General features: G+C 38.7%; 1 protein-coding gene and 2 pseudogenes across 2 annotated transcripts; all 3 read left to right on the top strand.

The window, feature by feature from the left end:
• Positions 1-1,588, top strand: LOC148186927 (uncharacterized; annotated as a pseudogene). The gene is made up of 2 exons (XR_015779139.1): positions 1-82; positions 347-1,588. The product of XR_015779139.1 is annotated as an uncharacterized LOC148186927 (transcript).
• Positions 1,589-6,045: 4,457 nt separating this feature from the next.
• On the top strand, positions 6,046-7,021 carry LOC148186926 (uncharacterized; annotated as a pseudogene).
• An 11,826-nt stretch (positions 7,022-18,847) lies between these two features.
• Positions 18,848-20,476, top strand: LOC148186925 (uncharacterized). Its single transcript, XM_088089418.1, has 2 exons — positions 18,848-18,969; positions 19,234-20,476. The coding sequence occupies exon 2, from the start codon at positions 19,243-19,245 to the stop codon at positions 20,119-20,121; it is 879 nt and encodes a 292-aa protein (XP_087945544.1). The 5' UTR covers positions 18,848-18,969; positions 19,234-19,242; the 3' UTR covers positions 20,122-20,476.
• The last annotated feature ends 408 nt before the right edge of the window (positions 20,477-20,884 follow it).

Here is a 20,884-nt window from a genome sequence, read left to right as displayed (position 1 = left end):
GGCAGCTTACCTGTGGTAAGCACGACCGGCATCAGCAGATCACTCGACTTCTTACTGACGATCACTGACTGTCAGCAGACACGTAAGTGTTCAAGAATTTATAGTTTTCTTGCAGGAAATTGTACCTGTGTCTATTTCACATCTGAATTAATTATATTCAGAGTAAATAGTGTTTTTGGTGCAGTATTATACATTCAAAATATAATTTACTCTGTATGTCATTCTGGTGGTCTGTCATTGGTGTGACAACTGACTAAATAATGAATCATAATTATATTGGAGCTCACCTGAAAAGACACAGTCATGCAGCTGTTTACTCATGATTTGTCTTCTCTCTTTAATACAGTTACCCACAATGCCTATCTCAGAAATTGATGTGTCCATTAATCAAACCGATGAGGATAATCTCCAAGCAAAAGGGTTCACAATGACCAATGTGAATCTGAACAAAGGAGGTGGAGGAAATCGCATCTTCCTTTGGTACAAAGAAGATTCTGGCCTGGGCGCAATCACCAGGATTCAAGTCTCATTCAATGATGAGATGGCTGATGGATTGAGAAGAGCAGGTTTCACAAGGGTCGAGAGAAATCTCAACGCAGGATCGGTCACCCGTGGTTCCCTCTACCTTTGGTACTTCAGAGGGGAGGGGGAGAACCACAGTCCCATAGAGAGAATTAATGTCACTACAGATCCAGACAATGAAGCCAGCAAGTTTAAATTTGGTTATGAGAGAGTGTCCCAGATCTGAACCGTGGACCTACTGGGGACTGGGTCCACATCTGGCTGAAGAGAAAGCAAAAAACCTACATCACTGAAGTTTTTGCCACCGATTCGTACGGATCAGACGCCGACCTCTTCGAGGAAGGTTACATCCGTGTGGATGAAGACACCAACAGGGGTGTTGCAGGAGTGGACCCAGTCTTCATCTGGTACCTGCCGTCCACCGACAAAGAGGGTGCCATCACTGATCTGGCTGTCTCCACCACCAACAACGACTTTGAGCACTATCAGACGGTTGGTTACCAGTCGGTGAATGTTAACCTCAACGAGGGGACCGGAGGCAGCAAGGTGACCCTGTGGTTCAAGCAAGGAGGCGGCGCCCCCATCAAGATCCTCACTCTGCTTCTCAACCAAGCTTTGACGAAAGATTACCTCAGAGCTGGTCTCAATGTTATTGAAAGAAATCTCAACCAAGGCAATTCAGGCTTCCTTGAGTTCCTGTGTTTCAAGTAAAGCCTGAGAAAGCCGTCTTCATGGCAGCAGAGCTGAGAATTATCAACACTCTCTGAAGCACAAAGCAAATCCAACAACGTTGTCAAATCGCTTTGGTGATGGACTCTTTACCTTTTGTTTCTTTTTCTTCAATACATTAAACAAAGTGATTAATCATAGTACAGTAATACTACTGGGGCTATCAGAAAGTATCAGTGGTGAATGGGATTTATTGTTAAACATGTTAATGAAATCAAATAATTTCAAATGGCTGTTTTTCAACAATGATGTTAATGAATGATTGATTATTAAGACTCTGTATCACTTTCTTCTGAGTGTTTCCTGCTTTTCAATAAAGACAACTTTGCATGCGAAATGTGTTTGCTTCAGTCTTTACACAATAGAAACTTCACTGTAGTATTTTAGTGTTTTCATCATCTTATTCCCATCACTGTCATGCCAACAAATCAGCGCCCATATTTATCAAAGTGCTTAAGTTACTCAGAAGAAAAGTACAACAGTACTAGTATCAAAATATATTTAAAGTACAAAAAGTTAAAGCACACTTCATACAGGATGGCCCAATTCAGAATAATATATTATCTGATTATATTTTAATTATTGATTCATTTATACATATATATCCCTTTAATGTAGTTTTATATTGTTTTGCAGTTTTTTATACTGCCAAGTAGCAAGGGATCAGTAAAGTCTTATCTTTATCTGTAACACTACATCATCATTTATGTATTGATCAGGGCCGTACAGAGACCTTTAAAGGGCAGCTGCTCAAAGCTGAAAAGGGGACACATGAAACAATACTATAAAAACCAGCATCATTTACAGATTAACCTGCTGATTTATAACAGCTCATATTCAAACAGAGTATAACATGAACTCTTACAACAGACTGCCTCATACTGTTGTCATTGTGCCCAAGCTGATAAAATCAAAGGGAGATTATGATAAATATGAGGGCATTATGAGTGATGTCATTTGAGGTGAGTTTCCCATTAAATTTTTCTTCAGTGAAATCACTTAAATATTTGACATAAACATTGAGAGGCTCATCCTGAACAGGAAAACCTTCAAATTTCATTTAGAGAAATAATCTGATGAAATTATGCTTGTGTTATATATATGTGATGTAATTGGAAGTGCCTTTACACTTATATCTCTCTGGTCATAGTCAGAGTCGTCCTGTCAGCTAACCCATAAAGGACAGATTTTTATGACTGGTCAAAGATTATTAGACAATGTCAAAGGTGTAGATTTCGGGGGTGACGCAGGGTACATGGCCTCCTCAATATGTAGACATCAACACAATAAATTGGTGCATTAAATCCAGCAGTATGCAGGAAGTTAAGTGTTTAACTCTCACAGTGTTTTGGCAGAAAGCCCCAGACAGCCCGTTTCGTGCCCCACATTTCCACATAAATGAAACTATTTAGTAAAACTGTGTGTGCACACGATAGTGCACATTATTTGTTTGATTAATTCTTTATTTTTGTGTTTAAATGAATGAAAAAGGGGGAAATGTAACAGCATTATTCTTTGTTTAATATACATTTCTGAAGTGTAAGGTCTTTTTTTTAAACCGATGCCTTGTTTCAACCCAACACACTCAAAGGCACAAAATTAATGTTTAAGCCATCAAAAAAACATTTAAATGATGTTTCATTAGTTTTAAAGCCAGAATGTGAAGAAAATTCATGCAGCAATAAGGAAAGTATTTTTTTGAAATTCTGTAACAACTGATTGACTTGATATAAAACTCTGTGTGTGTGTGTGTGTGTGTGTGTGTGTGTGTGTGTGTGTGTGTGTCTGAATTCTGTTGTTTTTGCCTCCTGATAATCACACTGTTATCTCTATAATTCAGAGCAGAGGCGTGACTTCCACCGAACTGACCAAAACCTTTCATGGGATTACATGTGTTCAGCAGCAAAATTATTAATCAGAGGCTGTATTTGGGAATCACTTACTTCAGACTACGATGCTGTATGTAATACAGAGGCCTACTGCATAATTCTTGTTGAAGTTGTAGGCGGTTAAATAGGTTTATTTTGTATTACGCTGGGTACCGTCTCAGCTCGTCTGGGCAACATGTGTTTTCTTTGTATATTTATACTAAATAAAGAAGGATTTAAAAGACAACTCTGCCTCTTTTTGTTTTCTTTTAGAAAATATCAATAAATATTTTGAGGGTCCTGAGAATTATATTACCGTACAACATTGTTGTACTGACGATGCTCACATACCCTAACTTTTTATACTCGTGTCTGTATCACCTGTTTTCACATTCATACTACCATCTATACATCTTGTCCACTGTGCATTCACTGTATTCATAACATACCTCGTATTTTATTCTGTATGTCATACGTAGGTTTTTTTTAATTAAATATGATGTGTTATGTTAAAAATTAACTCACCAAACAGTTTACGCAGGTAGCAAACTGACAGAAAATGAATTCTCAACTATTTCAATAAACATTTAAGGCATTTTCTAATTCTTGCATAAGGTACTTTTGCAAAAGTAACTTTTAATACTTGAAGTAATTTTTTCTCACTATACTTTTACTTCAGTAAGACTTTTACTTCTAACAGAGTATTTTCACAGTTTTGAATTAGTACTTTGTTCAAGTGAAGGAACTGCATTCTTCCACTGCTGATTACTGAAACCTGTGTATAGATTTTAAATTGTTATTTTTTTGTTTGATCTAATCTATATTTCTTGTAATGTTTTATTGTTTTTTAGCACTCAATCACTTTTTGCATTTTTCTATAGATTCTGACTCTTGAGCTGCTGTAACGTGTGAGTTTCCTGGTGTGGGATTAATTAAGTTTTATTTGATCTTATCAAATCGTTCAGGTTATAGGCTCGACTGCCTCAACACTATAAGGGTTAAAACAGTAGAAAACTTCCTACATCTCAATGCTGATAAAGAGGGAGGTTCTCCAGAAAAGTTCTTTCCCCTGATAATGCAAAGTTTTGGGCCTATTTTCTCTGCTGCCCACTCAAAACCTGCATAATTTGGGAGTGACGGCAGACAACTGGGACTCACACAGATAATTCTGAAATCTAGGTCAGACTAAGAAACAGCAAACAGAAAATCACACAGCCAAATCTAATATGCAACAAAGACTGAAGTGAAACCCTGGACTTAAATACAAAGTAGACTGACGAGGGGATGAAGTGCAGCTGGAGAAAAAAGGCAGAGAGGCTCAGCTGAGGAGAATAAGGTGATTGGACAGAGGAGCAGGCAGGGAGCTGATTGGCTGAGAGGAGCAGAGGAGCAGGAAGGACTGAGGAGGCTGATGCAGGACAGGTGTGTCGATGAACAAATGAGGAAAAGCAGCACAAGAGGTGAGGGGGGGCACAGTAAACTGAAACCCAAAGCAAGAAAATAAAAAGTAATAGATAAAAATGTCATGGATACGTTGTTCACAAACTAATTTGCTCACAATAAAGCTCCTTGCCCTTTTATCCAGTGCTCCATGAAACATGCGCAAAACCAACACACGTTGAATGTTTCACCTTGCACATAAATAAGGCTCTTGATACTGTACAGCTTACGTTGCTACTGTTGCTGCACTTTTGTCCTCTACATGAATGGTTGTAATTTAAAAAACTTTTTTTTTTGTCTTTTTCTGTCTTTCTTGATATTACTGTCCTCTGTTACCTGGACCATGGATGTAAATTAGCCATCCTTCCTCTGACATATTTAAATGTATATTTTATACTGATGTTCATTAATATGCTGTGTCCCTTTTAAATAACATGAAATTATTAATATAACAGTTTGCAAAGTTGTGCGGTAGAGATGCCTGCAAAAGACAATCCTGCAATTCTGGCTGGATGGACAAACACATCTAATTTTAAACTCTATGAAAGACTTAGATAACAACAGCTTTGTGGATATGCACAAATATGGCAGCACTGACCATTTCAAGAAGGACGAGGAAGAAAAGAAAGAGAAAGTCCAGTGCATCGTCTGCACACAGCAATATTTTGTGTCACTTGCCTTTATCCCGGGTGTTGTCCCTGATTATTTGTGCTAGTGGCTCAATACAGATGGCAAAGAGAACGGGTGATGATGGACAGCCTTTGCATGTTGCTTTCTAAAGTTAAGGGCTCAGAGGTATGCTCATTAACCCTGACTGGAGCTCTCGGATCTGAGTATAGCATGCAGGTAAATGAAATACTGCTGTCACCAAAACCAAAGAGGATTTTTATTTTTGACAAAATGTATTAGGTTCACATCATGAATTAGTGCATAAAAATTACCAGAATGGAGGAAAACTAGTGATTGACTGAAAGCTTTCTGACAGAGGGCCCCCAAACCCCCTGTTATCTTTTTTACCAGCAAGTTTAATTTACACTGAACTGATGAAAACACTTCATTGGAACTTGGGGGGAAAGAAGTGAGGTGAGTTACATCATCTCATTTCTCTATAAAAAGGCAGCTGACTTGTGGTAAGTACAACCGAATTCATCAGATCACTCGACTTCTTACTGCCGATCATCAACTGTCAGCAGACACGTAAGAGTTCAATCATTTGTTGTCTTCTAGCATTATAGCAGAAATTATTCTCTTTCAGATCTCAATCGATTATATCCAGTGTAATTAGTGTAACTGGAGCAGTATGCAACACATTGAAAATATGGTTTACTTCTGATGTTATTATGGTGATCCATATTTCATCACTGATGTAATGATAATAACATTATAATGATTATATAACTGATTATATTGGAGCTCACCTGAAAAGGCACAGTCATGCAGCCGTTTACTCATGATTTGTCTTCTCTCTTTAATGCAGTTACCCACAATGCCTATCTCAGAAATTGATGTGTCCATTAATCAAACCGATGAGGATAATCTCCAAGCTCAAGGGTTCACAATGATCAATGTGAATCTGAACAATGGAGGTGGAGGATCTCCCATCTACCTTTGGGTCAAAGAAGATTCTGGCCTGGGCGCAATCACCAGGGTTCAAGTCTCATTCGACGAGGAGACGTCTGCTGGATTGAGAAAAGCAAAGTACACAAAGATCGAGAGAAATCTCAATGCAGGAGCGGCCCGTTATCCCCTCTACCTTTGGTAATTCAGGGGGTCTGGGAAGTACCACAGTCCCATCGTGGACATTGATGTCACTACAGATCCAGACAATGAAGCCAGCAAGTTTAAATTTGGTTATGAGAGAGTGGCCTGTGATCTGAACCGTGGACCTACTGGGGACTGGATCCACATCTGGCTGAAGAGACAGGAACAAACCTACATCAGTGCGGTCGATGCCACCGATTCCTACGGATCAGACGCCGACTACTTCAAGCAAGGTTTCATCCGTGTGGATGAAGACACCAACAGGGGTGCTCCAGGAGCAGACCATGTCTACATCTGGTACCTGCCGTCCACCGAGTCCACTGAGGCCCTCAATGATCTGGCCGTCTCCACCAGCAAAGACGACTTTGAGTCCCTTCAGGCCAAAGGTTACCAGTCGGTGAATGTTAACCTCAATGAGGGGACCGGAGGCAACAAAGTGACCCTGTGGTACAAGCGGGGAACCGTCAGGCCCATCAAGACCCTCACTCTGCTTCTCAACCCAAATTTGGTGGCAGATTACCGCAAAGCTGGTCTGAATGTCATCGAGAGAAATCTCAACGAAGGCAATAATGGCCGTGTTGAGTTCCTGTGTTTCTACAAGTGAAGCCTGACAAAGCCGCCTTCATGGCAGCAGAGCTGAGAATTCTCAACACTCTCTGAAGCAGAAAGCAAAGCCAGCGATGCTGGAAAAGTATTTTGGTGATGGCCTCCTTAAACTTTTTTCTGCATTAGCTTTCTTTCTTTCTTTGCAATATACAAAAAAAAGTGATTAATCATGTTTCAGTAATACCAAAGGTAATATGAAAAAGTATCAGTTGGATATTGGCTCCAATGTTGAACTTAATGTGGGTGAAATCAATCAAATTATGGAGTGGCTGTTCTTCAACAATGATTTTAATCAGTGATTGAATCTTAAGGCTCTGTATCACTTTATTCTCCACATTTCCTGCTTGAAAAATAAAGACAGCTTTGCATGTGAAATGTGTTTGCTTCAGACTTTATGCTAAAGAAACTTCACTTTGAGGTTTTCCATCATCTTATACCCATTACTGCTATCAGGCTGACAAATCATTGCTCATATTCATCAAACTACAGCAGCCCTGGTGGTCAAAACACAACATTTCAGAATAACCTATTTCAGAAAACACTACAACATTTCAGAAAACAATTTTTTTTTTTTTTGGAAAGCACAACTTGTTGGAAAAAACATTTACAAAAGTAACATTAACATTTAACACAACATGACAGCATTTCAAAAAACACAGAGTTAAAAATATATGTTGTGTTTTATGAAATCTTGTGTTTGTAAAATTTTGTAGAGTTTTCTGAATTGTTTTTTTTTTTCATGTTTTGACCCCGAGGGTCACTGTATCCAACTCCTAAAAGTTACATTTGGACCTACAGTAATAATCGTTGAGTCAGGACCCCTTTAGTCAAGAAAAACACTTCTCAGGAGCTTTTAGATTTAGCTTATTGCAGTTATTAGTATTTGGTGGTATGGCTCTGTTCTGGGGACCCCCTGCCCTTCCACGTGCTTATGTGGAAAGTGCTAAACAGGACAGCACACGTTCCTGAGGCAGGGAGAGCAGCAGCGGCAAAAAGAAAAGATCAAAAAAACCCACAGAGCAAGCACCAATGACACAACATCATAGATCAAGTCAGAACGGCACACAGGAGGAGGTGGAGAGGAGGAGGGCGCAAAAGCGGCATGCAGAGGGAACAGGGAAGAGCAGGCGGGCTAGAGCAGCTTAAATAAGGTGGCGCAAGTGAGTTAAGTGAATCAGATGCTAAGAGGCAAATCAGCTGGCTATCAGCTGATGATGCTTACATGATGATCAGCTGATATCAACAGAAGCAACGCTTGACACCGTGGCCTGCCTGAACTAACGCTATGCTCAAAAAGTCCTCAGATATTTAACTTGCAAAATGTAAAAGTAAACATTATCCAGAATCTGTCAGAATCATATAGGCCTGCTGTATATTATATGATTAGAATTAAAGATGCATTCATATGTACATTACTTTAAGGAAGAATTTGTATTATATTGTAGGCTGTTTTTTTGTTAAATGGTTTATAGACCTGGGTAGAAGGTATTAATGCAGTCCAATCTTTATCCATAACAATGTATTATTCATATGCTGATTACATTTTATTTGTATTATTGGTATGATAAGTATAATAAATGAATGCATGAGTAAAGCACAAGTTCCTCAAAATGGCACTGAATTACAGTATTTGACTAAATGTTTGCTAACTGTCCATCAATAAAAACACTTCAATACTTGTTTTCTCAACAAGTCACATGAAAAGGTTGAAACATAAATAACACTAAATTCTTTAAGACCTCTCTATGCTGTTCTTTTGGTTCCCGCTGACAATGTCTAATTTTCTTTTAAAGGGGTCAAAAATATATGTTGTAGTTTTCACCAGTGTTACTCAAAACAGCAGTAAATAGTGTATTTACTGATGACTTTTTTCAGCTGTGGATCTGGTACTCTAGTGAGTATTTTCCCAGCAGGACAATGTATGTGGGGTTGAGATCATATAAAATATAGTGTGTGTGTGTGTGTGTGTGTGTGTGTGTGTGTGTGTGTGTGTGTGTGTGTGCTCATGGTAACAGAGGAACATGTCTCACTGTGAGGTTCACTTCTGTTTTCATAGTTTTTGGACAACAATGGAGGTCTATACCACAGAGAAATAAGCTTTGAACGCACAGATAACACTTGTGAGTGTGTTACATTCAGAGCTGCTCGTTTTGGTCTGGTCAAGGAAATTGTCGACAATAATAAAAGTAAAGTAAATGAACAGATTTATACTTTAAATAATGACCTTTCCCCACAGCTTGTAAGAACACCTAAAGGTGTGAAATGTATTTTTCATTGATCTCTTAAGTACACCAATTAAAAAACAACAACAAAATGCTTTAAAGGGTGCTAAGAGACTCTGTCTCGCAGCTGAAATGGAGCTGTATCATGTATCGTTACATCATTCATTATTAACAATATCTAAACTACTAAACAAAACACATACACAGCAAAATGTTCAAAATTTCCTTTCAATCCTATTTCTCTTTTGCAATAGAATGCTCTGATTATTGACAATACTGTTTTTCAGTTTTTGCATTTAAATTACAAATTTACATGCTGACTGAGATTCTTCAACTTGATTCTATTTGATTAAAACACAGAATGTTTGTAAAGAGAGACGACATGACAGCTCCACAATAGAGAAGCCAAAATATCTCAGTCTCCTGTTGGCTGCAGTATAGGTCATAACTCCCACCCCCTTCATAAAGTCAAATAATTTTTCCCCAAAGATGGTTTCTGTAGTTCTTGTCACTCTGAGTTCATTTTTCTGATAAGTTTGATTTTAAATGTTATTTGATGCTATAAAAAGGAGGAATTGACATCATGATTGACAACTGTGTGTGTGCTTGTGATTGATGTTGTCAACAAATTATTGGATGTTAAGGCTCTGTATCACTGTATTCTGGATATGTCCTGCTCGTCAGCAAAGACAGCTTTGCATGTGAGATGTGTTTGTTTCACAACGTTTTGTTTTTTTCCTCATCATGTTCACTTTAATTTTTTTCATGGGTTTTCATCATCTTTTCCCCATCACTGTTATCATGCTCACAAATCTGGGCCCACAGTCATCTCACTGCTAAAAGTTACATGTTGGACTCTCAGTGATCTTTCACTTGAACAAAGACTGCCATCTACTGGTTACCTGTACCAACACAACAAGCCAATTGCAAGAAGTCTTGTCATGTTTGGTAGGATTTTTTGTTCTGAGCAGCATATCACTATGCTTGTCCAGTCATGTTTTTATCACCTAATACATTTTGCAAAAATAAGATCTACTTGAACTTTTAGACATGCAGACACTGTTGTACTTGCATTGCATTATTCCTGTCTAAACCAAAACACTTTAAAACAACAACAGATTGTGAACAAATTCAGCTGCTATGCTTTTAACCAAGAACAGTACATTCACACCAAAACAGTTGTAGAAACTTGACTTTGGCTCCCTGTTTGGTTTAGGATTCATTTAAAGATTACTTTCAAGGCTCCTCATGGCCTGACTCCAGATTATGTTTCAGACCTTTTAATTCTTTATGAAGCTTTGCATCGTTTGAGATCCTTGAGCAGAGGTCTTTGGTTTGTTCCCAAATCAAGGCTGAAGAGTGAAAGGGACAGAGCTTTTGAAATGAAGGGCCCAAGGCTCTGGAACGATCTACCTGAGAGTATAAGGTCGTCTGACTCAACATCTTTGTGTCTTCCTGTTTATGTCCTAAAGCATATCCTGATTTTATCTGAGCTGTCTGTTTTATTGCTATCTTAGTGATTTTAATTCTTTGGCCTTCACTTCTTTGATCTTTTGCTTTGGAGATTTTTTTTAATATATATTAGTTTTATTTCAGTCGACCAGTGTTTTCTTTAAATGTGTTCAGTTTTATTTGTAACTGTATTTTGAAAGATGCTATATGATAAAGGTTATTAAATATAATAAATGTTAGGGGTCAACAGATTATCGGTCTGGCCTACTAATAGAGATGATATTTGGCATTTTGCTGATTATCTGTAATTGCGTTTTATTTCATGACCGTTGGTGAAACATAATTAATTAAATAGGGCAAAAATGTGTCAGCATGGGAGGAACTTTTACTCTGTGAAACCTCAGGGAGCTTTTTTAATTTTTCTTTTGTTTAAATTTTAGCTTGAATTTATATTTAAAAAAAAGTTGCTGTGAACTTGCTGCAGGCCTATTTCATGTTGAAAGGTGCAATTTGGATTAAAAACTTGCTAAAGTTTTTTGTTGGAGTTTGTTACAATCCAAACTCTGAACATTAAGAGAAAGATTTTCATTTTTATTTTAAATGCATATCAGATGCATTTACATATTCCAAATATGACAATATTATGAATTTCATACTGGTCATATAAAAAAGATATTTCTCTCAGATATTTACAAGAAGACCTTTTAAAAAATGTAGCATTTCCAGATTAAGACATGTGGGATATGCTGAGATAATTCAGGTTTTAGCAGCAATCACTGCACATGAACACAGCGCATTCAGAATATTTGTCTCTATTGGGGTTTTTACAGCAACTGAGAGATGAGAGAGAGTTAGAGATGCATGCCCCCCAAAAAAGCCCACATTTCTGGTCAGAAGGAGAAACACTGCTACTTTTAAACATGTCTTGGATATCAACAGGTTTTTGGATATGAACAAATATCACAAGGCTGCCCTTTTCAAGAAGAAGGAGGCTGAAGTATTGAAAGAGGGAGGCTGTATCTGCACATTCTAATACGTCCACCACCAGAGGAAAACAAGTGACAGCCATTCCAGTTTTCCACATGTTGACGTGATAAGCAAAATGTTAATCGAAGCATGCACTGCTGCGTGTAAAACGGGAATATTCATGTTCATTGTAAACAGCTTAATGAGAATATTGTCTTTATTTGAAACAAGGGCCAAAATGAATGTTTTGTGCCAGTAACCACAGTCAGCGTTTCACTGAACTCCTGAAGAGATGAATGCAAAATGTAACCAAATGTAGCTGAACTCTGACCTTTGAGTCAGAGTACTCACTCTCTGATGCGGACAGCGAAGGCGAGCTTGTTCTTAGCAGGAGGCAGAGGAGGAGGCGGCCTGTGTTCAGATCTCCGGATGCGAGTTTCATCACGATTCTTATTTGAGTCTTAGGCTGCGGTCGAATACCTCTTTTTGCTTGGGAAGGTTCCTCACTGAGTGAGATGAACCGGAAGTACCTGAGCGGCTGCCATGATAAAAAGCTGTTCGAATTCTCCTAATATTAAGGAAAGGTGCGTCAATGCTGGAGCATCCTATACCAAAGGAAAGGAGAGAATCCGCCCCACAATTCTTTGCGCCCACAACTTTTAAAGTGAGGCGCGACGTCGGCCGCTATTTGGGAGATCAGCTGTTTCATGACATCACAGATGCACAGTCTGTATGAGCCCAAACAACTTCAAAACACTGTCATGTGAACATGGAGCTGTTTACTGAGCTGTGTGCTGCTTCCTAAGCTTTTAAACACACAGGCTTATAGTCACATCTGTGCCCTGACTTCAGACTACAGGCCTATATTTATCCAAAAAAACACATTTGTTATTATATATCATGCTATTTGTTTTATATATATATATGTGTGTATATTTTATGTTGTTATCATTTTCTCATCATGTTTTATGTGTGTTTAATATTTACTACTGACTGTTCTCTCTAATAGAGCTTCTAGCGAAAATATAGTGACAATACACATCTGTAGCCTATAAGATCAGCATCAGCACATTAACCACAACACCAGGGATTGTTTTAAGACAAATGATGTTTCCAATTCATCACGTTTGAAACGTAAGAATGATCGTATGTACAGAGTAGTGGATCTAACACATCGTATGCCTACATATTTTCATATTTATTAGGCTAATTTCATGAAATCATATAAGTATTCACGACAATAAATATGAGGGAAAGGAGCGTGAGTGTGAGCAACCATCTCACATTTTACTTCTGTGACTGGCAGCCTATATTCCTCTTTATTTTTAATTATCACCTTGGTAATGATGTAATATTTTTCACCAGGGTTTTTAAAAGAAAACACAAATAAAACAATTCCAAAATAACCTTTTTTGCTGCATTAAAACCAATCCAGGGAAGATGTGCTTTTTGTAGTCCATCATGTGAACAGTGTAGTTTCATCACAATACCTCTTTTTGCTTCAGAAGGTTCCTAACTGAGTGAGATGAACCGGAAGTACCTGAGCGTCTGCCATGATAAGAGCTGTTCGAATTCTCCTAACATTAAGGAAAGATGTGTCAATGCTCCCTTTATAATACAGAAAAGAAGGTGTTTTGCGGGTGCTTTGACGCTCACAAAAAAGTTAGGAGCTGCATAACAGTGGAGGCATGTTAATGAATTTCTTGCGCACTGGGGAGGGGCTTTTATTTTGGCCTAATTGAGGCAAATGCAACTTGAAATGGTGGTATTTCATATTTACTTTAAAAACATCTAAACCCAAAAAGACAATTATTGGACATGCCTGCCTCTTTTTGCACCATCCCTCCTCTGTCATAAATATCAAACAGTGTCTGAGCAGGTGTGTCTGGTGTGCAGGATTTAGTGGCATCTAGTGGTGAGGTTACAGATTGTAACCATGTGAAACCTCTCATGTGCTTTGTGTGGAGGAGAACTGTGGTGGGCGAGCAAGAACGCCAGCGACCGTCTGGAGCCGGTGTCTTTTAGACCTTCCTGGACACACAGACATCTTATAGATGCTGTGTGGACAGGTATGATGGAGCTTTAGGGCCACACTGAGGAACCTTTTTTTCTCTTTTTTAGACTTCAAGAATAGAGTTGTAATATTATGAGAAAAAAGTCACAACATTATGAGAATGAAGTCATAGTTTTATGAGAAAAACAAGTAGGAATACGAGAATACTAATTCTTCAAATCATATGTAACTTTACATCAAAACAGCTTTGACTTTTGGAGTCACACAGGTCACAAACAGCCCAGCTGAAAGTCTGTTTGTTTGACCCATCCACCACCATTCAATCAGATAGAAGAAATGAAACAGGTCTTGTGGCAGAGGTTGAGTGTGAGAAAGTGGAATTAATAAATAAATCAATAAATTCATAAATGCACAATAACCAACCCACTGAAAGGATAATGGTATCAGGCACAAAGAAAGATTCTCTGGAAGTCACATAATGATTGCACAATAACTGACTCGCTGTAGGGACAACGGCAACAGCTACAAAGCCTGAAGCAATTAACGAACAAACAACTTGAACGGTTGATAAAAAAGATGAGTTTAAAGTTGGGGTCTAAAGGCCTCGTGTGTCTGATGTCAGCATGCAGGTTATCCCTGAGAAAGAGGCCACGGCAGGAAAAGTCTCTGCAGCCTGATGACTTGTGTTGAACTCTGTGGACACACAGGAGACCTGTGCTGTGAGAGAGGAGAGCATGTGAGGAAATAACAGGCTGAAGGAGATCAGACACACGGAAAGGGGCATTGTTCAAAAAGGTCCTTAAATTCATTTGATGATGGAGTCTTTAACTTCTTTTTTAGTTGGATCAACAACCTTTTTTTATGATGTGTTCAAACTCCTTTCACAAATATTTAAATCTCTGGATTTTATATTTAGCTTTAGAGAGAACAGAGTCTGGAGTGGAAACCGTCACAATAAAGGTGCATTTAGCCCAAAGAAATCATACAGAATACTAAAACTTTATGATTAACCATAACTCATGTTAGGGAATATTTAAGTACCACACTGTGTGTACACAAGATGGAGTTCAAATACATTCAAACAATCATATATTAACATTATTCTTTGTAGTGCAAAACATTGTGAGGCTTGGGATTTATTTAACCCTTTATCTTTGTTTCAAGCTGACACAGTAAAATGCACAAAAATGATGCTAAAGCTACTCTGCCATTGCACAACACCAAACCAAAAGGTTATTTTATGCTTCATTACTTTTGAAACCAAAACGTGAAGAAAATTCAGGCAGTAATTTTGAATTTCTTCTTATAAATTCTATGATAAATGGCGCTAGGATTTGAGTGTGCGTGCATGCATGTGTGTTCAAGATCTGCTTTTTTTCCTTAATATTCAGATCCTCTTCAAAGTCCTGCCAAAGATGCCATTACTATTTTGCAGGTGAGTCTTCCACAGAGCTGATACAAACGTGTGAACATATTGCCCCGCCCTCTCTCACAATTGTCAAATCCACCGCAAGAACTGATTTTTATTGAACAAATATTTTGGCCTCTGCTTGCTGTATTTCTTACGGTAAACACAGTGTTGCAACCTGATGATTACAACCTCAATCAGTGGGGTCAAATGAGATGTTAATGCAGATAATTAAACTTCACCAGTCTTAACATCATATTTAAAACTTATTCAAACTCATTTTAGCTTGATTTTAAATCATTTGAAATCATCTTTTTATTTCAGGACCATCAGGACATCTGCACTTTTGCTATTTTTAGTGGTGATTTTTAAGTTAAAATTTCTGTTCATCGTAATAATACTGTATAAATAAATACATAAACACATAAGCTAGTATTGACCTTATTTCACAGGCTGAAGAACCCCTGGACTCACTGTGTCTCCCATTGTCTGACACCAAACCGACAAAGGGCCAAAGTGAAACAAGAACTTTTTTTTGGATGCTCACAAACATTTGAACTTCTAATGAGTGCTGTACTTTGAGGTATTATTTTGTTTAACCACATAAATCATTGTAAATAAGCTACATGAAAATGTGAAATGAGCTGGTGATTGTGCTCGGTCCCCAAGTGAAGGAGTTCAGGTATCTTGGCGTCTTGTTCACGAGTGAGGGTAGAACGGAGCGTGAGATGGACTGACGGTTTGCTGCGGCATACGCAGTGATGCGGGAGTTGCATCGGACTGTCGTGGTAAAGAAGGAGCTGAGCCGGAAGGCAAAGCCCTCGATTTACCACTCCATCTATGCTCCAATCCTCACCTATGGTCATGAGCTCTGGGTAGTGACCAAAAGAATGAGATTGTGGATACAAGTGGCCGAGAAGAGCGTCCTCCGGAGGGTGCATGGCTGGGCTCAGCCTTAAAGATAGGGTGAGGAACTCAGACATCCAGGATAATCTCGGATAAGCGAACGAAAACTGATGGATGGATGGATGGATAGATGGATGGACTTGTTTACACTTTTTTTAAGGTATGGAGTTTGATTATCATCCAATTCTTCATTTTAGTGAGACTGATCAGCTCAGCATGATAACCATAGGCTTCATGTAACCCGTAAGGCTTATCATTGAACAGCATGTGAAAACTCCTCTACCCACACCTATCTGGTGACAGATTTGGGGTGGCTGCATCCACCTTATTGTTTTCACCTGAAAATGAGTCATAGATGTAAAATCCACAAATGGACAGAAATAGCTTCGGTGGTGGGTGATACAGATGCTGACGTATCCGCTGCCAAACCACCAGAGTACCAAGCAGCTTCTCTCCCCAGGCTGTGAGACTCCTCGACTCCTCCTTCGACGCCAAAAGATGCAGCAGGATTTAGGGTCAACTTTAATTTTTACTTTGTACCTTGTTGTGTCAGAAATCCAGAGGGTGAGCTTCACACGGCAATCAAAACATAAACCGGGTTGCATCAGTACCTTGATGAAGAAAAATTCCTCCTCACACGTAGTGATTGCACAATAACCGACCTGCCGGAAGCCAACAGCTACAAGAGTTTTGAGTTGAGATTTGAAGGCCTCAAGTATTTCATGTCAGCATGGAGGTTATTCCAGAGGAAGGGGCCACGTCAGGAAAAGTCTCCATGTGGCAGACTCTGCATCCAAATGGCGTGAGATGTGAGCAGCTGGATATTTTGGCTTGATTTTTGTACAGTTGTGGATATTTGAGATGCATCACCCATCTTTAGATACAGTCTGTGGTTCCAACGGATTCTCATCCCAGGATATCAAATATTCTTCTTTGTCACGTAGTTCGACACTGACACTGAAGGCTGCTTAAAGTTGTCAGACAGTTGTGGTTAGATTTAGACAACCAAACTTGGTTAGGTTTAGAAAAAAGCATGCTCTGGGTTAAAATAAGCATGTAATGTGTCATAAATATGGAATGAATGACTCTTTATTTTAAACATGTAAAACAAACAAAGCAGGTGCATCGGGTGGCTTAGTGGATAAAGCATGCGCCCCATGAATAATGGCACTGTCCTTGCCGCCGCGGCCGCGGGTTCGAGTCCAGCTTGTGGCCCTTTGCTGCATGGCATCCCCTCTCTCCCCCCCTTTCACACTGTTGATCTGTCCTATATAATAACGGCAAAAATGCCAAAAAAAATCTAAAATAAACAAATCAAAACAAAGCAAAAATAAAAGCAAACAGACATAAACAGACTTTACGGTAAAGTGCAACGAACAAAAACAGACAGATAATAAAAAAGAAGGCCTATACAAAACCTATACATCAAAAAACAAATACTCATGCCGCTTAAATATCACATGTTCAAAAAGAAGTAGGAGGAATACACACTTAATCATTCCTACTCCCATATATACATTCACATTCTACATGAACGACTTTCCAAATTTTAGATACATTTGTTGCGATATGGACAACTATCCCAGTTTTATATACAACACAATACAACTACCTCAAATTATATGTAACTTTACATGAAAACAGCTTTGACTTTTGGAGTCACACAGGTCACAAACAGCCCAGCTGAAAGTCTGTTTGTTTGACCCATCCACCACCGCTCCCAGCAGCTTCAAACAGATGCCAAAAGGCTGCCTTTGGCGTTCGTATCACTAGCCAGGGGTGTGACAAAGCTGCCGTTTTTGACAACCTTGGAAAGAAAACAGGCTGCTCTTTCTCAAAGTCAAGTCGTGACAAAACAGTTATTATTGTGCAGGTGTGACTTCCACAGAAGTGAAAGAAACATATGAAAACATCCCCTGCCCTCTCTCGCCTGTTAAACCTGGCACAGAGCGGATTTGTAGACAACAAATATTTCAGCCTCTGCTCGCTCTATTTCTTGTAGTTAAAATGATTAATGCAGGATTGCAACAAAACCGTTTACGTTCTGGGTTTCTATCTGTGAAACTTAATGTGATCACAATGCAGATATAAAAAAACTATTTTAAGAGTATTTTAAGATTTCCCAAAACAATGCTGTCGTATGACTGAAAGGCCAAACCGCAGGAAAACTTCACTGATTGATGGAAGAACCGTTGCCACGTATACAGCCTCGTAAACTCGTATCACAGGGTTAAAGTTGTTAAGCAACAAAACTTTTTTTTTTTTTTTACAAAAATATCATGATTTGGTTCATAATAGATATGTAACGCATCATCAACCTGAGTGATGTATGTACATCACCAACATACGTTCTCAACATATAAGTACTAATACGTTCAAACATCACTGACTTTTTGTCCACACAGCTTTGACTTTTTCGTTTCAGAATGAGAATGAAGCAGAATTTAAATGTTCAAGATAAATGACTAAATTAAATTTCTGTAGTATTGTATGTTTGTATCCTGGCATCTCATTTCAAGAAATACTTTTGTCTTTCATGGGTTAAAACAGAACATGTACAAAGCCTTTTTTAAAATGTTGAATTTCCCTTATTTAATGTGTTTTATACACTCTATTTTTAGCCTTATGTTTTACTAATATAGTCTCAGTGGGTTTTATTTATTTTAATAAAAGTCTTGTACTACAAATCCATTCCTTTGAAACTGTGGTATTATCACATATTGAAGTACCGAGTTGCTTGTTTTATTGTCAAAGTGCGTCTGAAAACTCCTCTCCCCACCTTTCTGAAAAGCTATGTGGAAATGAGCCATGGACATAAGAAGCACACATGGGCCAAGAGCCAAATAAGCTGTGTGTGAGAAAATGTAATCGAAGGCCATCAGCACATTCGTCTGAATTGACGAGTTAATTGCAATAACGAAATTCTTTGGAATATGACTCCTCAGAGACAGTGATTGTGCAATGAGCTACAGCATCTCAGTTCTCTATTTAAAGGCAGCTTACCTGTGGTAAGCACGACCGGCATCAGCAGATCACTCGACTTCTTACTGACGATCACTGACTGTCAGCAGACACGTAAGTGTTCAAGAATTTATAGTTTTCTTGCAGGAAATTGTACCTGTGTCTATTTCACATCTGAATTAATTATATTCAGAGTAAATAGTGTTTTTGGTGCAGTATTATACATTCAAAATATAATTTACTCTGTATGTCATTCTGGTGGTCTGTCATTGGTGTGACAACTGATTAAATAATGAATCATAATTATATTGGAGCTCACCTGAAAAGGCACAGTCATGCAGCTGTTTACTCATGATTTGTCTTCTCTCTTTAATACAGTTACCCACAATGCCTATCTCAGAAATTGATGTGTCCATTAATCAAACCGATGAGGATAATCTCCAAGCAAAAGGGTTCACAATGACCAATGTGAATCTGAACAAAGGAGGTGGAGGAAATCGCATCTTCCTTTGGTACAAAGAAGATTCTGGCCTGGGCGCAATCACCAGGATTCAAGTCTCATTCAATGATGAGATGGCTGATGGATTGAGAAGAGCAGGTTTCACAAGGGTCGAGAGAAATCTCAACGCAGGATCGGTCACCCGTGGTTCCCTCTACCTTTGGTACTTCAGAGGGGAGGGGGAGAACCACAGTCCCATAGACAGAATTAATGTCACTACAGATCCAGACAATGAAGCCAGCAAGTTTAAATTTGGTTATGAGAGAGTGTCCTGTGATCTGAACCGTGGACCTACTGGGGACTGGGTCCACATCTGGCTGAAGAGAAAGCAAAAAACCTACATCACTGAAGTTTTTGCCACCGATTCGTACGGATCAGACGCCGACCTCTTCGAGGAAGGTTACATCCGTGTGGATGAAGACACCAACAGGGGTGTTTCAGGAGTGGACCCAGTCTTCATCTGGTACCTGCCGTCCACCGACAAAGAGGGTGCCATCACTGATCTGGCTGTCTCCACCACCAACAACGACTTTGAGCACTATCAAGCGGTTGGTTACCAGTCGGTGAATGTTAACCTCAACGAGGGGACCGGAGGCAGCAAGGTGACCCTGTGGTTCAAGCAAGGAGGCGGCGCCCCCATCAAGATCCTCACTCTGCTTCTCAACCAAGCTTTGACGAAAGATTACCTCAAAGCTGGTCTCAATGTTATCGAAAGAAATCTCAACCAAGGCAATTCAGGCTTCCCTGAGTTCCTGTGTTTCAAGTAAAGCCTGAGAAAGCCGTCTTCATGGCAGCAGAGCTGAGAATTATCAACACTCTCTGAAGCACAAAGCAAATCCAACAACGTTGTCAAATCGCTTTGGTGATGGACTCTTTACCTTTTGTTTCTTTTTCTTCAATACATTAAACAAAGTGATTAATCATAGTACAGTAATACTACTGGGAATATCAGAAAGTATCAGTGGTGAATGGGATTTATTGTTAAACATGTTAATGAAATCAAATAATTTCAAATGGCTGTTTTTCAACAATGATGTTAATGAATGATTGATTATTAAGACTCTGTATCACTTTCTTCTGAGTGTTTCCTGCTTTTCAATAAAGACAACTTTGCATGCGAAATGTGTTCGCTTCAGTCTTTACACAATAGAAACTTCACTGTAGTATTTTAGTGTTTTCATCATCTTATTCCCATCACTGTCATGCCAACAAATCAGCGCCCATATTTATCAAAGTGCTTAAGTTACTCAGAAGAAAAGTACAACAGTACTAGTATCAAAATATATTTAAAGTACAAAAAGTTAAAGCACACTTCATAAAGGATGGCCCAATTCAGAATAATATATTATCTGATTATATTTTAATTACTGATTCATTTATACATATATATCCCTTTAATGTAGTTTTATATTGTTTTGTAGTTTTTTATACTGCCAAGTAGCAAGGGATCAGTAAAGTCTTATCTTTGTCTGTAACACTACATCATCATTTATGTATTGATCAGGGCCGTACAGAGACCTTTAAAGGGCA

Source organism: Plectropomus leopardus, chromosome 16 (assembly GCF_026936395.1).
Source record: "Plectropomus leopardus strain MGB_pleo_1.0 chromosome 16, ASM2693639v1, whole genome shotgun sequence".
Classification (NCBI taxonomy): Eukaryota; Metazoa; Chordata; class Actinopteri; order Perciformes; family Serranidae; genus Plectropomus; species Plectropomus leopardus.
This window is presented reverse-complemented; position numbering and strand designations above follow the sequence as displayed.